Source organism: Acyrthosiphon pisum, chromosome A2 (genome assembly GCF_005508785.2).
Source record: "Acyrthosiphon pisum isolate AL4f chromosome A2, pea_aphid_22Mar2018_4r6ur, whole genome shotgun sequence".
In the NCBI taxonomy this organism is placed as follows: domain Eukaryota; kingdom Metazoa; phylum Arthropoda; class Insecta; order Hemiptera; family Aphididae; genus Acyrthosiphon; species Acyrthosiphon pisum.
The window spans coordinates 90,460,288-90,478,129 of record NC_042495.1 but is presented as its reverse complement, the minus strand read 5'-3'; the positions used below and the strand labels follow the sequence as shown (position 1 = coordinate 90,478,129).

Below are 17,842 nucleotides of genomic sequence, written 5' to 3'. Positions count from 1 at the left end.
TTTTGGTTTAATGTCGTTGAATATAGTTTTTTTTTTCATTATTATTTTAAGCCAAAAAAAATATTTCTAAGGTAGACCTTTTCAAATTAATGATCCATTTGTGTTTAATCCTCATCGTCTAATTGACCAATGTTCACTATTATTTTAGACAGAATTAAAATTTGTCTCTTACCTTACACTATTAAAACAATAAAAAAAAGAGTTTGTTTTAATATAATATTTTTTTTTTTCATTAAACAGTTATTGTTATGGTTTAATTTAATGAGAATCTTATCTAAAGTTTAGAGAAGATTTCCGCATAATTATCTCTTTTACATCTTACAAAAAATTATAATGATTTAAAAAACTTAATCTCTTAGCTGCAGTCTAAGAATGTCGTACTTTCAAACCAATAACGTTTTTGAATTTGATAAAAAATAATAACCTTTATTTATAATAATTTGTTTTTAGTATTTAATAGCGTAAGTTTAAACTTCTTTTCCATAAAAACGTATTAAAATATTATAAACTTTGCAGAAAATGTTATTCATAGACACTGTGTATAGTTATATTACTTTTAAATTGTTTCATTTATTTTAGTTTTCAATATAAATTACATGTATTTTGGTATTAATAATTATTATAAACAATATTTTTAAAATTATGTAATTCGAAGTTTAAAATCATAAAAACTAGTTTTGCATTTTAGATGTAATTTATGATAAACTCGGTATAAATAAAATATATTAAATACCTCTAAATATTTTTAACAATAATATTATTACATATTATATTAGATTATGAGTGGAACGATGAATGTATTGTTTTTACAATGATGTTTGTTTTTTATTTTTTTTGTGTCTGTGAACACGATAAGTAGTCGAAATAATGCTTTGATTTTCCACTTCAGTATCTTGTTCGATTGGAAAGTGAATATCGTTGGTGCGTTGGGGAGGTCAAAATTTAAAATTCCCAGTAATTTTCAAAAGCGCCAAGAAAAACCAAAGAAAAATTAAGGAAAAACGGGAATTTTTACGCAAAATCGATTATTCACAAAATTGAATTTGGTTTTTGGTGTAACTTTAAAAAAAATGACCGTAGATACATGCAATTTTGACTGAATGTTTATATTAGCATTTTCTATACACCATAACATTTTCAAAATTTTTTTTGACTTATTTTGAGCTCTTTACGGACATTGTCAGTTTTCATTTTTTTTAGTTTTTTTTCTAAAATATTAGTAAAATGTTATTTGTTGATTAAAAAAGCTTGACAATTTAATAAAAGGCTCCTAGTATATTGTTTCAAAAGCAGATGAAAAATATTAAAAATCCTTAGTCACAGTTTTTTTTTATAAGCATTTAAAGTTCAAAAATCGACAAAATATGGAAAAATCACGAAAATTAGCAAATTATTTTGAGTTAAGAATTCGTAAAATTTTTTATTTTTAAATCTAAGATTTTAAAATGTAATACAAGATTCCTTATAAGATTATCTACCTTTATCAAACAAAAAATATCTATAAGAAAGTCAAATTAAATTTTTATGATCGTTTGAAATTCATATTTTTACAACATTTGATATTCACTCGATTTCTCATGTGACGATTTTCTTATTTGATTGTAATTAAAAAACGAATGACTGTAGATATTTTAAAATTTCACTGAATGTTAATATTTTCATTTTTTATACACCATACAATTTTGAAAATATTTTGACTTTTTTTGAGCTGTTTACGGACATTGTCAGTTTTCAATTTGTTTAGTTTTTTTTTCTATAAATATCAATAAAATTTTGTTTGTTGGGTAAAAAAGCGTGAGAATTTAATGCAAGGTTCCTGATATATTGTTACAGTAGCAGTTGAAAAATATTAAAAATACATCGGCACAATTTTTTTTTATAAGCATTTTAAGATCGAATTTTGACAAATGTATCAAATTTAAAATTTAATAAATTATTTCGTAGGTAAAAAATTTATTAAAATGTTCAATTTTTTATATCTAAGGATAAAAAATGTAAAACAAGATTCCATCTAAGTAGTTAATTCTGTTACCAAAAAAATCTAAAAAAAATACATAAGCACAATTTATTTTTATAGTCATTTTAAGCTCAAATTTGGACGAAATCACATATTAAAAAACCTGGAATAACTATTTTAGTTATTTTGTTGTGATTGTCTATTATTGAAACTTCTAAAGTATACTATTATATATCTATGATAGTACCTCGATTTTTTGTTGATGTATAACGCGTTATAAGTACCTAATGGATATTGTGATATGATTAATTTGGAATTTATTATAGATACCTATTATTGATCAATTTTTTTTTTAATACCATAGATAAGTATATAAGATACCTTATACCTAGACTAACATACCGTCTCCGCTCAGAATCGTTTTTCTCATACAGTGATATTATATCATTGAATTCAAATTTAATACTATCCATTATACAATGACTCACTTGTAACCTACTGTACAGTAGAGCGACATCCACTTACCCACCTTTTTTTTTACTTGAATACACCGTGTAATAAACTACTATATCTGAGAGATGAAATAATTAATATAATATGTCGATACAAAAATGTTCTTTTGGTAATGTTTGTTTGTTACATATTCATTATTTGTGTATATCATGTACCTACAGTTGAAGGTATATTCAACAATAAAGTTAAAACAAATTATTCGAGCCCACGACCTTGAATTTGAATCAAGGTTTTTTATTCTATACAAGACTCAAGAGACAAATTAATAATAGAAAAATTATTAATTTCTATGTTCATAAGTAAAAAAAAAAAATGTTAAACATTTCAAAAAATTGGATACCTAGTAATAAGTCCTTTATATGCAGTAAAAAAAAACCATGAAATCAAATTAAAAGTTATGCGTTCAAAATATTTCGTTTATGAACGAATTTATTAAACGTTTATCGTTGACAGATGCATTGTATAATATTATATAATATGTATTAGCAAATTTATAATTTAAGTCTCACAGCTGAACGTTATTCAAGTGATGTACATGCATATTATAGTTATTTAATTCAAGTAGGTACCTACTACCCTTTGATTTAACAAATGATAACATAAGTTCACAGTAAGTCAAATTAATTTTGATCATCATCGTTGAACTTATTTCTAGTTCAATTGATAAAGTGTCGATTCTTTGTTAAAATAGTCAAATGATCTGAAAATGCTCATACAGTGGCGTAGCCAGGATTTTTTTTCGGGAGGTGCTGATCAACTTTTACACTTTTACACATTAAATACGTACTAGCACAAATAGATAGCTGAAAAGTGTTAATACATATTGTACATTTTTAAATATTTTAAATACAATTTAAGACTTTTTGAGCTACTATCGTAGACCATTAAAATAATTTTTAACATTTCGGGGGGGGGGGCTGCAGCCCCCTCAGCCCCTCCCCTGGATACGCCACTGTGCTCATATGTGCTTACAGACTCATCTCACTTTATATTCGACGCTTGAAGCTTTAGGATTTTGGATTGCAATGTGCTACAACGATTTGTAATGTTTACTCCATGTCCTAACAAAAATATCTTTTCTCTCTCTATTCCCATATTTTATTTCACTTTTTATAAGTCATCAATTCCCACGAGAAATACCTTCTACTCACTACCACCGTTAACCTTATCGACTTATCTTTCGCTTTAACCATTTTTCTACGATTCCTTTCTTAGTCCCTCTTTCATTCAAAATGTATAATATATTTTATGTGGTTTCAAGTGTATAACCTAAAAACAGAATCGAATATAAAGTTATTATACTAGAGGTAGCCTTTTGCAATTTGGCAATAAACTATACCCCAACCCAAAATACATAAGTTGATCATAAGCTAAGAATAATTAATAACATGATTTTTTAACACATACATTTTTAACCTATAGGTATGTTAAATGTGTAAAGATCTACGATTGCATTATAATTTATAATATTAACTTTATGAAATATTAATTACAACTAAAATATCCAATTCTTAAGTTATATTAAGATATTAATAGGCATACTAATAAAATAATTTACCGACAAATTGTAAGTTTACAATAAGATTATAATATTTAATTTTGAAGATTATCCAACTTACTCAAAGGAATTTAAAACATATCTGTGCATATTGCAAATAGCTTAAATTTTAAATAACGGCATACCTAACTACAATTGTAATTTTATTTATTAAATTCAATCGTCACAACTCCCAAAAAAACATCTGGATAAATATAATAATATTATGTTCATCATAATAACTATTATAGATTTTAATGACTTCAACTTGATTGAATTGTAATGATATTTTAAAAATTATAAAATGTGAGGGTGTTTTGTTTTAAAATTAAAAATCGTCAGCACACTAAAATTTAAGAGGACGCTACACTTGCATTTGTTATGTCCATCTTACACACGTACGACTTGCAAATTTGTATTCACTGGTTTCAATTAGAGTATGGTTTTATAGTTTTGATATTAGAGTGAGATAGTGAATTGACCTATAATCAAACTTTTCCGTCTCCCTATTGAAACTAGGGAATGAAAATTTGGTATGTCTTACGTGTTTAAGACGGAGACAGCAAATTTATGGGTAGCGCCCAATTAATATTATTTATTAATATTAATGCTTATCTTGAATCTTAATCGTAAACATTAATATTACACCTATCTACATCAAAGAAAAGAAAAATACATATTTTACGATCTTTGGAGTTAAATATTTTATCAGGTACTATTTTTTATCAAAGGCATTGAAAAATGTTTAGTGATCAAAACTTTGCAGTTTTATTTAAATATTTACTTTGTTGTAATTCTAAAATCAGAAGTTTTTTAAATGTAATAAATATAAACAAATTCGAACTTCAATTTTAATAACAAAACTTTGGCACTTAAAAATTGTAAAAATTAAAAAACGTTCTCAACAAGTTCTACAGTTCAATTAAAACTTGGATACAGTTCCATTAATATATTATACCCGGATATGATTGGTAAAATAAAAATGTTTCATTGTTTTTTTGATACTGAGCAAGCGATAAATATATTTGTAATTTGTTTGTAAAAGTTTTCTGTTCTATTAACACCAGATAGCATAGTACTTACATAATTTAATTTTTAGTAATGTTGTATTTTAAGTGTTAAAAAGAACTACAGATAAACGTCAATAAAAAAAATGTAAGCAGGCATAGTTTCAACCAAACTTTGCTCAAAGTTCATTTTTAAATGCGATTTATTGTTACTTTTAAATGTATTATTAAAAACGAAGCTACGTATTGAGCAGAGATAAATGAAGCAATGCGAGTGTCTAACATGAGGTCTTTTATCTGTCTGTTTGTTTTTAAAATATTTTTGTGTGAAAATTATTAACTTTTAACATTCGATTCTAACGCTAAAAACGTCGAAGAAATCAACACTTGTGGTTGAATCCTCGTAGAAAATATTTTATTAAACGCAATACTTAAGTGTCGAGAATTTATTTTTGGTTTAAGGTTTTAGGTTTTCTTCTATTGCGATGGCTTACAGTTTCATTTTGTTGTGTAATTAAATTTACGGTAGCAAAACATACTCACACCGTCTTCACTTTTGATTACTTCACCAGAGGTGGTGTCTTTTGGGAATCCATGTAACATACCTATTCCCTAGCATCACCAGAAGAATGATAATATTTTGTAGATGTTGAGGTGGTCGTTCAAGCTAAAACACTTATAGACATTCAACCAAACTTTAATCGTACAAAAAATTAATTTAAAATATATAAAAATAATAATTTAATTTAATTTAGTAAAATTATATTATATTATATCTATACCCAATACCTAATATAAATATATAATATACCCAATACCTATAATATATAATAATATAATTTACTTTGTATACCTACGACAAATTACAATACCTATTACTTCTAGTGCGTCTTATTTATGATATCAAAAACTTAATACAGCAAATTTGTTATCAGCACTTAAGTATTAGTTAATACTCCATATTTTGTTTTTATGATTATGATGGTTGTTGAATTGTATCATATCACAACAATATTATGATAAATTATAATATAAAATTAAACCACATGTTATTCCAACTAGACTTCACATTTTATTTTACAGATCAAAATACTAGTATTATATTTACATTGAAAATAAAATAATTTAGAAATGAAGTGTTCAAATAAAGTTCATAATTAATAAGTATGATTTATAGGTACCTGAAAGATATTACTAATTATATTTTTAATTCAAATTAAATTACATTCTATATGTAAAATTAAAAGTGCAACTTTTAAAAACTATCATACTCCGCGTTTCTGAAAAAAAATTTGTTTTTAAGTAAATAATATAATTTAAACACAAAATATAATCGAAAAAAAAATCAATTTTTTACTCTCGAGGTTTAGTAAGTTTTACGATTTTTTACAATGGAAAATTGTTTTTTTTTTATATATATATATTTAAAAGTAGAATATGTTTCAAAAAGTTTTGATTTAAAATATCGAATACTGAACCTAACTATTTCACTACAGGCATTTAAAGTTTATACAATATGAGTGAGTGATGTGGTACGGCATATCATTTTGATTTACTTCTTCACTCTTATAAACTTTAAATCCTTATAAACAACTGTAGGTACTGTAATATTAAAATTTTACAAAAATTATTAATATTCATATTGTTAAACTTAAAATACGGTTAAAAAATAGTATAAGCTATACAAGCAAATCATGATTATGATAAATAACAAAATGTATTAACTTTTAAAATTATATGTCAATTTACTAATTCAACAGTCAATAAATGGTTTTGTCACGCTCTTGCTATTTTGGAGAAAAAATGAACTTAAAACTGATCGTTTTTTTTCAAAGTTATATTATACTCCTATATGTATTCAGAATATATTACATGTAACAGGTTTTTGTGAGTTTATTACTGCCCTAAAACTTAAAAGCAATTCGTGCTCAACCACTCCCCGAAAACAAAATTTTGAAATTAATGAAAATAACACACGAACACGAACATCGATATCTACAATAAACATCCGCTAAAATTCCCAACCAAACTCAACGTCCGTTAAACAAAAGCCATTAGTGCCGTCTATTAAATTTATAAATCAAAACACCATACAATAATCTAGGAAGAAACCCTACTAATGATTCAGATATAAACGAAATCTTCGATCTCAACTGGACTGGTGTCGTCATGTCCAAATCACGTCATTAGCGTCTAAATTTAGCAGGATTATCTCCATTATATAAATCAATTAAAACTGCTGCGCACGCACAATTTTCTTGTCGTAATAGATTTGAAAGTTTATCACGTAATGACGATTTAGAAATAGAAACCAACACGGATGACGAAACCATCACAAAACTTCCCCTTCAATATTCGTCAAAACCAAAATACTAGATTAAGTACCAAAAGTTTTGGCAAAAAAATAAAAATAAAATAGAACCAACTGATAAAATATGTAAAAGCTCTACTGACCTACCTAAACTAAATACTATCTCACCACCAAATGCAGATAGAGCAATCATAAAGTTTTTAAAAGAATCAAAAGCCGACATTTTTACGTACCAATTAAACAAAAATAAATCATATCGAATTGTTGTCAAAAATTTACATCTCATCACGCAACTCGATTTTACCTAAGTATAAAGAGGAATTTGAACAAAAAGTTTTCTTGGCGAGAATCATTATGATGTACGAACGCTCGTCAAAGAACCTCCAAAACATCTCTACAACTATATATATTTTTTTTTTTGGATTTAGAACCAGCACTAAACAACAAAGAAGAGAGATAATATATTCGAGCTTTAATATTTATGCTATACCAAAATAAAAATCGAATCAACAAAGAACCACATCATTTGGATATCAATGTCTAAACTTCCAAAACTATAGCCACATTAGAGCATACTGCAATAACAACCCAGATGCGTCCAATGCGGCAAAAAACACAGAATTGACACCTGTACCAAAATTCATCGTGATCTTCCCGAAAAATATTCATTATTTAATGGTTATCACCCCCACCAACTACCGTGGATATCAAATTTTCGAAAACCTGTAGTAACTTCGAAAACAACAACCGTCAACCACCTTGCAAAAATGAAAACTTAAATGAATTAAATAGTATCGTAATACTAATATTGTGTCAACCTCGCCTTACATCTGCGCCTCACACCCACGTAATATAAATAATATCCTAATTTTATCTCAGGTAGCAAAATCAATTACAGATAATAGTGAATACCAGATCAAACTAAACGAAAACCTAAAAAAACCTAGCATCCCAAATAACCTCCTTCCTAATCAAATTTAGAACTATTATATAAGCGTGGTCAGTATAGTGGTCACAGAATAATAAAGCATCATACAACTAATTGAGCTAATAAAACCATTACATTAATCATATTAATTCATAAATATTTAATGTTTATACTTTATAAAGTTATAAATAAAGAATTATATATTATTTTTTAATGATATTATACATCTAATGTAGTTAATATTGAATACAAAATAAATAAATATATTCCTTTAATAAGTTTCAACTTCCTTGCATTTTATATCGGAAAACAAACAGTTTTAAATAAATTAAACTAATTTGATAATTCAAATATTTTAATATTGTTTAATATTTTCTGTGAAATGCAAGAATTATGTTTGAAAAATATGTACTTAAACACAATAAGTCAGGAAATGTATTGTAGAAAATGAGTTTTAACTTTGATATAATTCTTACCTTTAACAAAAGGCTTCTTAGACATATCTAATGAACTATTCTTTTGTCAACATTCTATGCTACGTGTTATGAATTTTTTTCGGTAGAAATGTATAATGAAAAAGTTTAAAAACAAATTGCTCCGAAGTCGTCGCGTGTATGTTACATTGACAAAACTATTTCCACTTTAATATATATTATATATATTTATAAACATCTTAATTGTATATATTTACGTTTCAGATGAATTATTTATGCCAAGACTTATTATAAAAGGTTTTGAAATACTTCAGTAAAGTATCAACGACATAGTATGATATTACTAATTACTATATTAGATAACTATTTTGAACCGGAGAAAGGCTTATATTTCAAGCATGATAGTATCTGAATCACACTAAAATAAAGCTCATATAATATTATTATTGGTCAACGTTTAAGATACAGACGACTATAATAAAAAAATATTAACTACTTAAGAATAACAACTGATGAATCTTGTACATATCTATTCAATTTTGTATATTTTTGACCTAAAAATACCAATTCGATCAATATACTTATACCGAAAGAAGTTAAATATTTTGAATGTCTTTGAATAGCTCAAAAGAGCCAAAACTAATATAAATATTTTTGTGAAAATTTCAAGTTTAGCTATTTCTTTTTGAATTGCACAGAAGAACAAATAAGACTTTGTCGGAAAACTGGTGTGCATAAAATATACCTGTTTTCCGATGTTTGTTAATACATTTTTCCAATTATTGAAAAAAGTACCAGGAATTTTTACTTTTTACCTCACAATTCTTTAACAAAAACCATATACAATATTGTAGATTAGAGTGAAGCATTATTATTTCTGCTTTTTATGTTTCCAAACACAAAAAAAAAACAACACATCATTGTAGAACCAAGACTTCATATTATTTCCATTCAGAATATAAAATAAGAGAATAGAAGAAATTGTTCAATATAATATTATAATTCGATTAAATTTAAACTAACATTTTTCATAAAAAAAAAATATAAAAATCATCATATTATAGTTTAAAATACGATCGTTAAAAAAATTATCATATAAATACTACTGTTACAGCTGAATTTATAGTAAAATGTACATTTAATTTTGATAGTTGATAATAAAAGTTCGTATTTTATAGGATTTTTTTTCCGTTTTTCTTGTCTAAAACGAATCTCTTTCAACTACAAAGTTGATTCATATTACACAAAATAAATATATGAAATTACTTTTTCTTATTTTATTCATTTTTGACTATTTGAAAACATAAATGAAGGTTTATGTATTTTTCCTTTTTCACTAACATTTATCTTAAATGCTTATTTTTTGTATTGTTGTTTAAAGATTTGAGATAAAATATATTGGTCTATTATGAAAATCAATCAAGCTAAATGTCTTGGGGATAGGTATACAATATTAGGTATATTCAATTAGCGCAGTATAGCAAAAATATTAATTTTTATTAAACCTAAATGATTTATTGAAAAATTAAGTCGATTTCATACGTGATTTCCATACTACTATAATTTGACAAAAAATAATAATAATAATAATAATAATAATAATAATGTTTTACTTGCACTTGGCGTATAACATTACATGATATTATAACGAATACCTACCTAATATCTTTTATTATTGCTTAATATGCAATATTTTATGGCAAATAATATTTGGTAAATAAAATGAGTATAATATAAAATTATAAATAATTTTATCAGACGTAGTACAACAGGTACCAAATGCAAATCAAATACATTGAATAATTTGTTCCTGCACAGTTTTAAAAAATAATCAGAAATAAAACTTATTTGATAGAATTTTTTTCTATCTTTACAAATTCTTTCAATGTAATTTGTTAGTAGGTATAATATAAGTATTACGTTTATATTGACATTGATATGAGTATTATTGCAAGAATTCATAATTAACCATAACCAGCTATGCGTATTTATTATTTATTGTTTTAAATATATCGATTTTTTTCACAGGAAATATGAAAAATATTCCTACAAAATATTTACATAATGTTGTTTATTTATTAAAACGTGCGCATTTTTATTTTATATGACGTGAAATATATAGGTATGTTTTATACAAACAAACCTAACATTTATTAAAAAAAAATATTTTTAGCATAATAAATGAACTGGTCATTTCCTCAAATATGGCGTCTTTAAATATAATAATTATTTCCAACTAGTATCTATTGTTCTCCTTTTATAATTAAAGATAGTGTTCTTATATAAGAAATCTGACTTACATTCACCAAGTCTCATTGCACGCTTTTGACGGGTTTTTTCCTCTTATCGTTCATGCCATAATTAAGGTCATTTAGCGAAATCTATAACTTATTATGTTGTTTTTTTTAATCCATTTCAATATTTTTAACATGGAGTTATAGATAGGCAAATCCTTTACACTACAATCGTCACAATCATCATTTCATCCGGTGTCTGAGTGTCTCACAAGCAGTGTTCGGACTTATCTAGATGAATATCTAGATAATTATTTGTTCATCTTTTATCTTATCTAGATAAATAGTTACAAGGTATCTAAACGTTCATCTTAGATAATTTTTTTACTAATCTAAATAAATTCATCTAGATACATTTTTTATTGATAAAAATCGCGAAATTGTACTAAATTTTTAAATATTTATACAGATTCTCAGACAAAGTTTATGGTTTATAAATAATACCCAACTAATAGTGCCCAACTAAAATATACCAAAATGTATAACCATTAAAAAAAAATACTTATCTAATCCGAACACTGCTCACAATATGTACCAATATACGATATAAATTAGTTTGTATAAATAAGATAAATATAACGTATAGCAAATTGTATGTATCTATTCCGGGTGGATGCAATTTTATAGGTAGGTAATTAAAAGTATAAGTCTATAAGCAATAATTTCTATTTGTATGAACAAATTAAAAATTAATTTAAAATTTTACTTTCAATACCTATTTTCGAATTAAATGTTTCAGTTCAAACAACTATGGCAGTGATTATACACACAAATAGAGGTCAAATGTACACCAGGCCTAGTGTTAAAATAAAAAATTAATAAATTTAATGGTTCACTAAAATTTAATTGAAAAACCATGTGCTTCTAAATCACGTTTAAAGGACAATTAGCTCACTATTTATTCATTAAAATATGTTAGGTGATTATTTATGCAAACCATCAAGAGAACAATAATTGTTAAATAAATCGTTTGCTCTAATGTAATCAATAAGATTTTATTAACATGCTTTTTGATTACAGTTTATTGTAATTTATGAAAATTACACAAATATTATTGCAATTAGATACCTATAACCTACCTGTTACATATAATGATTCGTTTATATCTAATTTAAATAGTATATTATACATTTTATAAGAAAAAAAATAAATACCTAAAGATTTGTTAATATTTCATTGCATTTGTAAGTTACTAGAAATTTATGTCATAGAGTGTCAACCTTCATATTTTGTTGTTTTAAAATACGTTCAAACATCAGTTGATGACTATCATTGTTTATTTATGTACAAATATAAATAATCTATATCATTAAGTGTTAACAACGCACTACATACAATTACAAATTTTTACTTATATTTAATCAAAATTATCCTTTACTTTCAAAATATACTAATGAATATTATTGTTATCTTTGAATGTTTTTAAATTGCGTAATATTCACGAATCAGCCACTACGCATTTATTTATTTTGAGCACTTTGATGTATTTATTATAATTTATTACATGCTTTTTCATGTTATATGGATCAAGTATTTAAAATATACAGTACCTATAAGAAAAACCAAGTTATTAATATACGTAGCTGGTATAAATATTGTTTTTGACTAAGAATAAGTAATGTCAATCGTAATAAAGGGATACTTAACTCAAAATGTATTATATTTAATATTTAACCCTGCATTATGGCAAAGTTTAAATGCTTTTGACTTAAATTTAACTGTGTATGGTCGTACTACACCAACATAGCACTAGGTTATTAACAATGATAAATAGGTATTGTAAAACTTTACAAAACTTTAACGAATTCAATATTTATATATTTAGTTTTATCTTATACCCTGATATAATTTATTGAAAGATATTTTTCTAGACAAGAGATTATACGTATTATATTTATATTATTATTGTAAGTAGGATTTGAGCATTACGTTTCATTATTTTGTTGTATTGTTCATCGTGTTAAACTATATTATTATCTCTACAAAAAAAAATAATTTTGAATCTTGATAACTCTTACTGAGATAAAGTAAGAGTCACAGTTACGTTTTGAACATATGCATTTTTATTTTATTTTAAAACACCCTAGGTAGCAGGTGTCACCGGAAGTGATTTGCATATGGATTACATAATGCACACTACACAGTTAGGTAACAAAATATCAAGATATTATTTTATACGTAACTTGAAGCTATTAACTTTGTTAAGTTAATTAAGATGTAGTATACTAAGATATATAGCTCTATAATCAAGTTGTTGAATATAGTTAGAACTTAGAACCGTACTGTACTTGTGTAGTATGGTAACCTTCAAGTTACAAGTATCAAAAAAAAAGTACACTACATTAGCGAGAGTTTTTATTCTACAATACTAATTACTATATATTCCAAATTAGATAATAAAATTACTTTCGTAATAAACTTAATGGTCAACAACCAAAATTTCACTAAGAAAAGATTAGATTATATACAAAAATATATATTAAAAAGTAAATAAATTAGTAAAGACCATATTATAATTTTCAAATAGAGACTTGAATTTTTAAACTATTATTAAGGCCATATTAGGAGTATCGTGTGGTGTTGAAATTTCTTTTTTTTAGAAAAACTTTAAATCTACAATGACTATATAATATAGTTGAAATGAAGCGTTAAGAACATTAATTTATGAACAAAAAGTTACTCATTTTTATAATTATTAATAATATTACCCAGCTAATATTTACTATGTAAATGAATTGTAATAGACAAAAGGTTGGATAATATTAAACATATTATAAAACCTACAAGTGGTTTTTCAAGATTTTCTTAAAAAAAAACCCCATTGTACATTTTCTAAAGATGTCTACTTTTTTATCACACAGACATTTTATCAAAAAACGATTCAAAATCTATCGTACGATCGCGCTATTATGCATTTAAAACCAACAATTTGTCCGACACATCCGCCTACACGCATTATAGCAATATCCTATCAAACACTAATACCGTATAATACACTATTTTTTCTCAACAGTCCAAATTGTTGCCGAAGGCTGATTATTATATACACGTACCACATAACGTAGTCTATCACGTACAACTTGACAATCCGGACACATAACATGTTACATACGATGATATATTTACGACGGATATTACATTAGTAGGTACATCATATATTATAGGATACCATAATGTGTATGTGTTATATACCTAGTATCTCTTAACTTACTGATCACCGGAGTCGTTAATATCGTGTAATAATATGTGTATATTTTGTTAATGCGGTGACAATAGTATTTCATGTAATCTATATGTAAATGATAATGATAATATCTGTGAACCACTAGTCACTACCTTCCAATTGCCACTGATTCCGAGGGTGTCTTTAAAAAATAAAAATTCCAATGTAACCGAGTGATTATTTTTACATTTTTTTGAAAATATTTTTTGCATAGTTTCAAGTCACTTATAAAACAACATTTTATCCTTAGTCTTAATTTTTTTACTTTTCTGAATGACAACATAGGGTTTTAATTTTATACTCCAAGGCAGAATATTTTTCTTATTATTTTGATACATGAAAATCGAATTTGGGGTGAGTTGTTTATGAGTTATAAATATTCAAAGTTTTGATGAGTTGAGAAGTGGACAAACATTTCGCGGGGTAACCCCGTACCAAACCACTTCGCTCAACTAAACTTTAAATACTTATAACTCATTAACTACTCACCCCGAATTCGATTTTCATGTATCAAAATACTAAAAAAAATATTCTGCTTTGGAATATAAAACTAAAAACCTATATTGTCTTTCAAAAAAGTAAAAAAATTAAAAGACTATAAGGATAAAAAATATTTAAAAATATAACTTTTTAACAAAAACGTTGTCTTATAAGTGACTTGAAACTATATAAAAAAATATTTTCAAAAAAATTTACACTTTTTGAAATAATGAGTGTTGTTTGATAAAATAATCACCCGCGGTATACAATATATAGGTACACGCAATATATCGTGCTAATATGATATTAAAAAACGATACAACCTCTTGTAACGGTCAAAGTCAATAATTATATTGTTATATGATACATTCTTTTGAATCCGTCAATACGAATTTTGTTCAGTTTCAACACCGGAAACGTGAATAATAACCATTTTTTTTTTTATCACGATCCGTTTAAAAAAATCTGGCAAAACAGAATAAACAATTATTGCAATTGATAAAATAATGATTCACATAATTATTCAAATAAACCTGAGGGACCCAAACATTATATATTATATTAATAATTACAGAAAACAAAATACAATTAACAAGAATATAATTAGAATATAATGTGTATACGTAATAAACATAATATATTAAATAAATTATTAAAAATAAATGATTAGTTTACACAGTAGTTCTCAACGGCGCCTATAGAGACATACTTATACTCTCTTGTAATAAGTATAATAACCGAAAGTTGTACGATGTACATAATATGGGTCCGTCGGACGTTCGCTTTCAGAACGTTCCAAAGTATAATATTACCTACATACATAATGGAGAGGGCTCCATTTTGGGGTGGGTGGGGGGCAGGGTGTACTCTGGCATGTACTTTTCCACATCTTATTGGCGTGCCGTAAAATATGTAAACGCGCTGATGTCCGATACGTAAAAGTTAAAATATATTATGAAAACCATAATGCGTCCCTATATAATATAGGTATAACATTATATGTGTGGAGGTAATGTATATTTATTATTTATATGGATGTATATAATGTATACATCTATATTGGTATGCATGACAAAATCTATTTCCAGCTTCCCGACCTTCAAATGTGTTTAGTTCGTTAAATTACGAAATATATAACCCTTCGACTCCCGCGTACATACTCCGCACGAACATGAAATAAGTACGTGTGATTTACTATATTATTATGATGAAGAATAAGTGGCTCGACGAAGAAAAAAATTGGCGTCAAAAAACTTTGACACCCCTTAATAAAAAACTCAAATGGCACCACTAGATAATAGCATATGTCATAGAGCTAACACATAACCATATCATTTACAAAACTGCAAACAATTGTAACGTATAACATTATTATTATCCATGTGAACTGGTAGCTGCGGTACATACATAATCATGGCAATCAACATGAATATACGAACGATATGTTTAAGTGCGTAATATGTATATTGTATACAATATGATAATAATATTTTAATATATTATGTTTATATAAAACGTTCGTTTACTGCACTTAAACCGTAGACTATAACCACGGAAATCCATATCCATATTGAACGCGCTACCTTAAAACCGTTCTCGCCAACTACTTCTTCTTCTCACAACTAAACACGTTTATCTCAAAAATAAACTTCTCCTATATAAACCAATATGGACTCATGGTATTAAGCTACGGGAATCTGCTAAATCCACCAACATTATTGAAATCCAAACATTGCAAACCATGTCTTTGTCAAATGACCAAAGATCCGTACTGTTTCAAATTATATACTATCCATAGAGATTTTTTTATCCCAGTAGTACGAAACTCTGCCAAGAAATATTAAATACATCTTCATTCTAATCTTCACAACTATCGCAACCCAAAACTGTCCGTTCCCACAATTCAAGGTGGCCCCAGAACGCGCCTAAAATGAACATTATTGTGTCTTGACCAACTGATTGACTAACTCCCACTACTTCACTTCATGAAGTACCATCAGTGAATGGCTTCTTCTGTACCCAAGACCCGTGGTCTTTATAAAATTTAGCCAATTTATTTTTTCTTATTTTATGTACAAACGTCATTTGTACATTGTACTTACAGATTGCACTGTTCCTAATTAAAAAGTAATATAAAATGTATATATAAACAGGCCTCCACATGAAATTATGAGCCCCTGTACTAACCGTTTTTGTCGGTTCTATACATAACTTCCAATAAAATACAACCAATTACGAGCAATACGAGTGTCCCATACACGATTTCTACTTAATATATTATATACATTTATATCACAAAATATTTTTATTTAATATAAAAAATGAATATTCCTGACAACATTAAAAAATTTCAAAAATTACAAATTCATTTCAACGGGCCTCTAACACAACCAGGTACTCTAGACCCAACAACCCCCCCCCCCCCATGGGGGTCTTGAAAAATAGGTAGATCTGCGAGATGTATATACCTCCGACACACGTGTGCCCGTCGAGAAAATCTTGCCGGAGGTCCTTGAGCTCCCTGACCCGAGCAGCTTCCTCCGGCGCCTCGATGGCAGAGAACACGAATGCTCCAATGGCCAAGAACGACACGTAAAAGCCGATGAACACCAACAGGCGTACGGTGGCCGGCGACCACATGGCGACCGCACGACGCGTGCGGCGGTCCGCGCTAGTGCCGGGCGGCGCGTGGCGCGCTCCACTGGCGCGGCGGTCTCGTCATCGCAACACGGTCGGCCGGTGACTGACTGCCGGGCGGCGCGACGTCGCGCCCCGAGGACGCCGGCGGCGGCAGAGCAGCCCTTTGGTGTGTAATAATAATAATAATAATAGTATATACCCCCACGCGCCCGAGACACCCTCCACCCTACACTCACACACGCACACGGCCCACTACCCTTTCCCGCTCTTCACGTGTATATATATATAATATACATATATATATATAGTTATACACCTATATTATATATAGTCCGACCGCCATTCGCCAAAAGTAACGCCTCGCAGCCAATCCACCGTCCGATGGCGCCAACGAAATTACGGAACCTTCCTGAGGGCATCTTTATGTGCGGATGTACATTATGTAGGTATTGCGCGCCACGTATTTGTGAACGATCTCTCTGTCGGCGGGCCAGCTGTTTGAAATAAATATAAGAGTA

General features: G+C 27.4%; 1 protein-coding gene across 1 annotated transcript in view; it reads right to left on the bottom strand.

Moving 5' to 3' along the window:
* The window catches only part of LOC100162572 (potassium channel subfamily K member 1), a 41,330-nt gene extending 23,895 nt beyond the window's left edge, over positions 1 to 17,435 (bottom strand). The window contains exon 1 of the mRNA XM_001943866.5: positions 17,153 to 17,435. Within this exon, the coding sequence (XP_001943901.2) occupies positions 17,153 to 17,324 (172 nt within the window). The 5' untranslated portion in view covers positions 17,325 to 17,435. The remainder of the gene's footprint in view (positions 1 to 17,152) is intronic.
* Between the last annotated feature and the right edge of the window lie 407 nt (positions 17,436 to 17,842).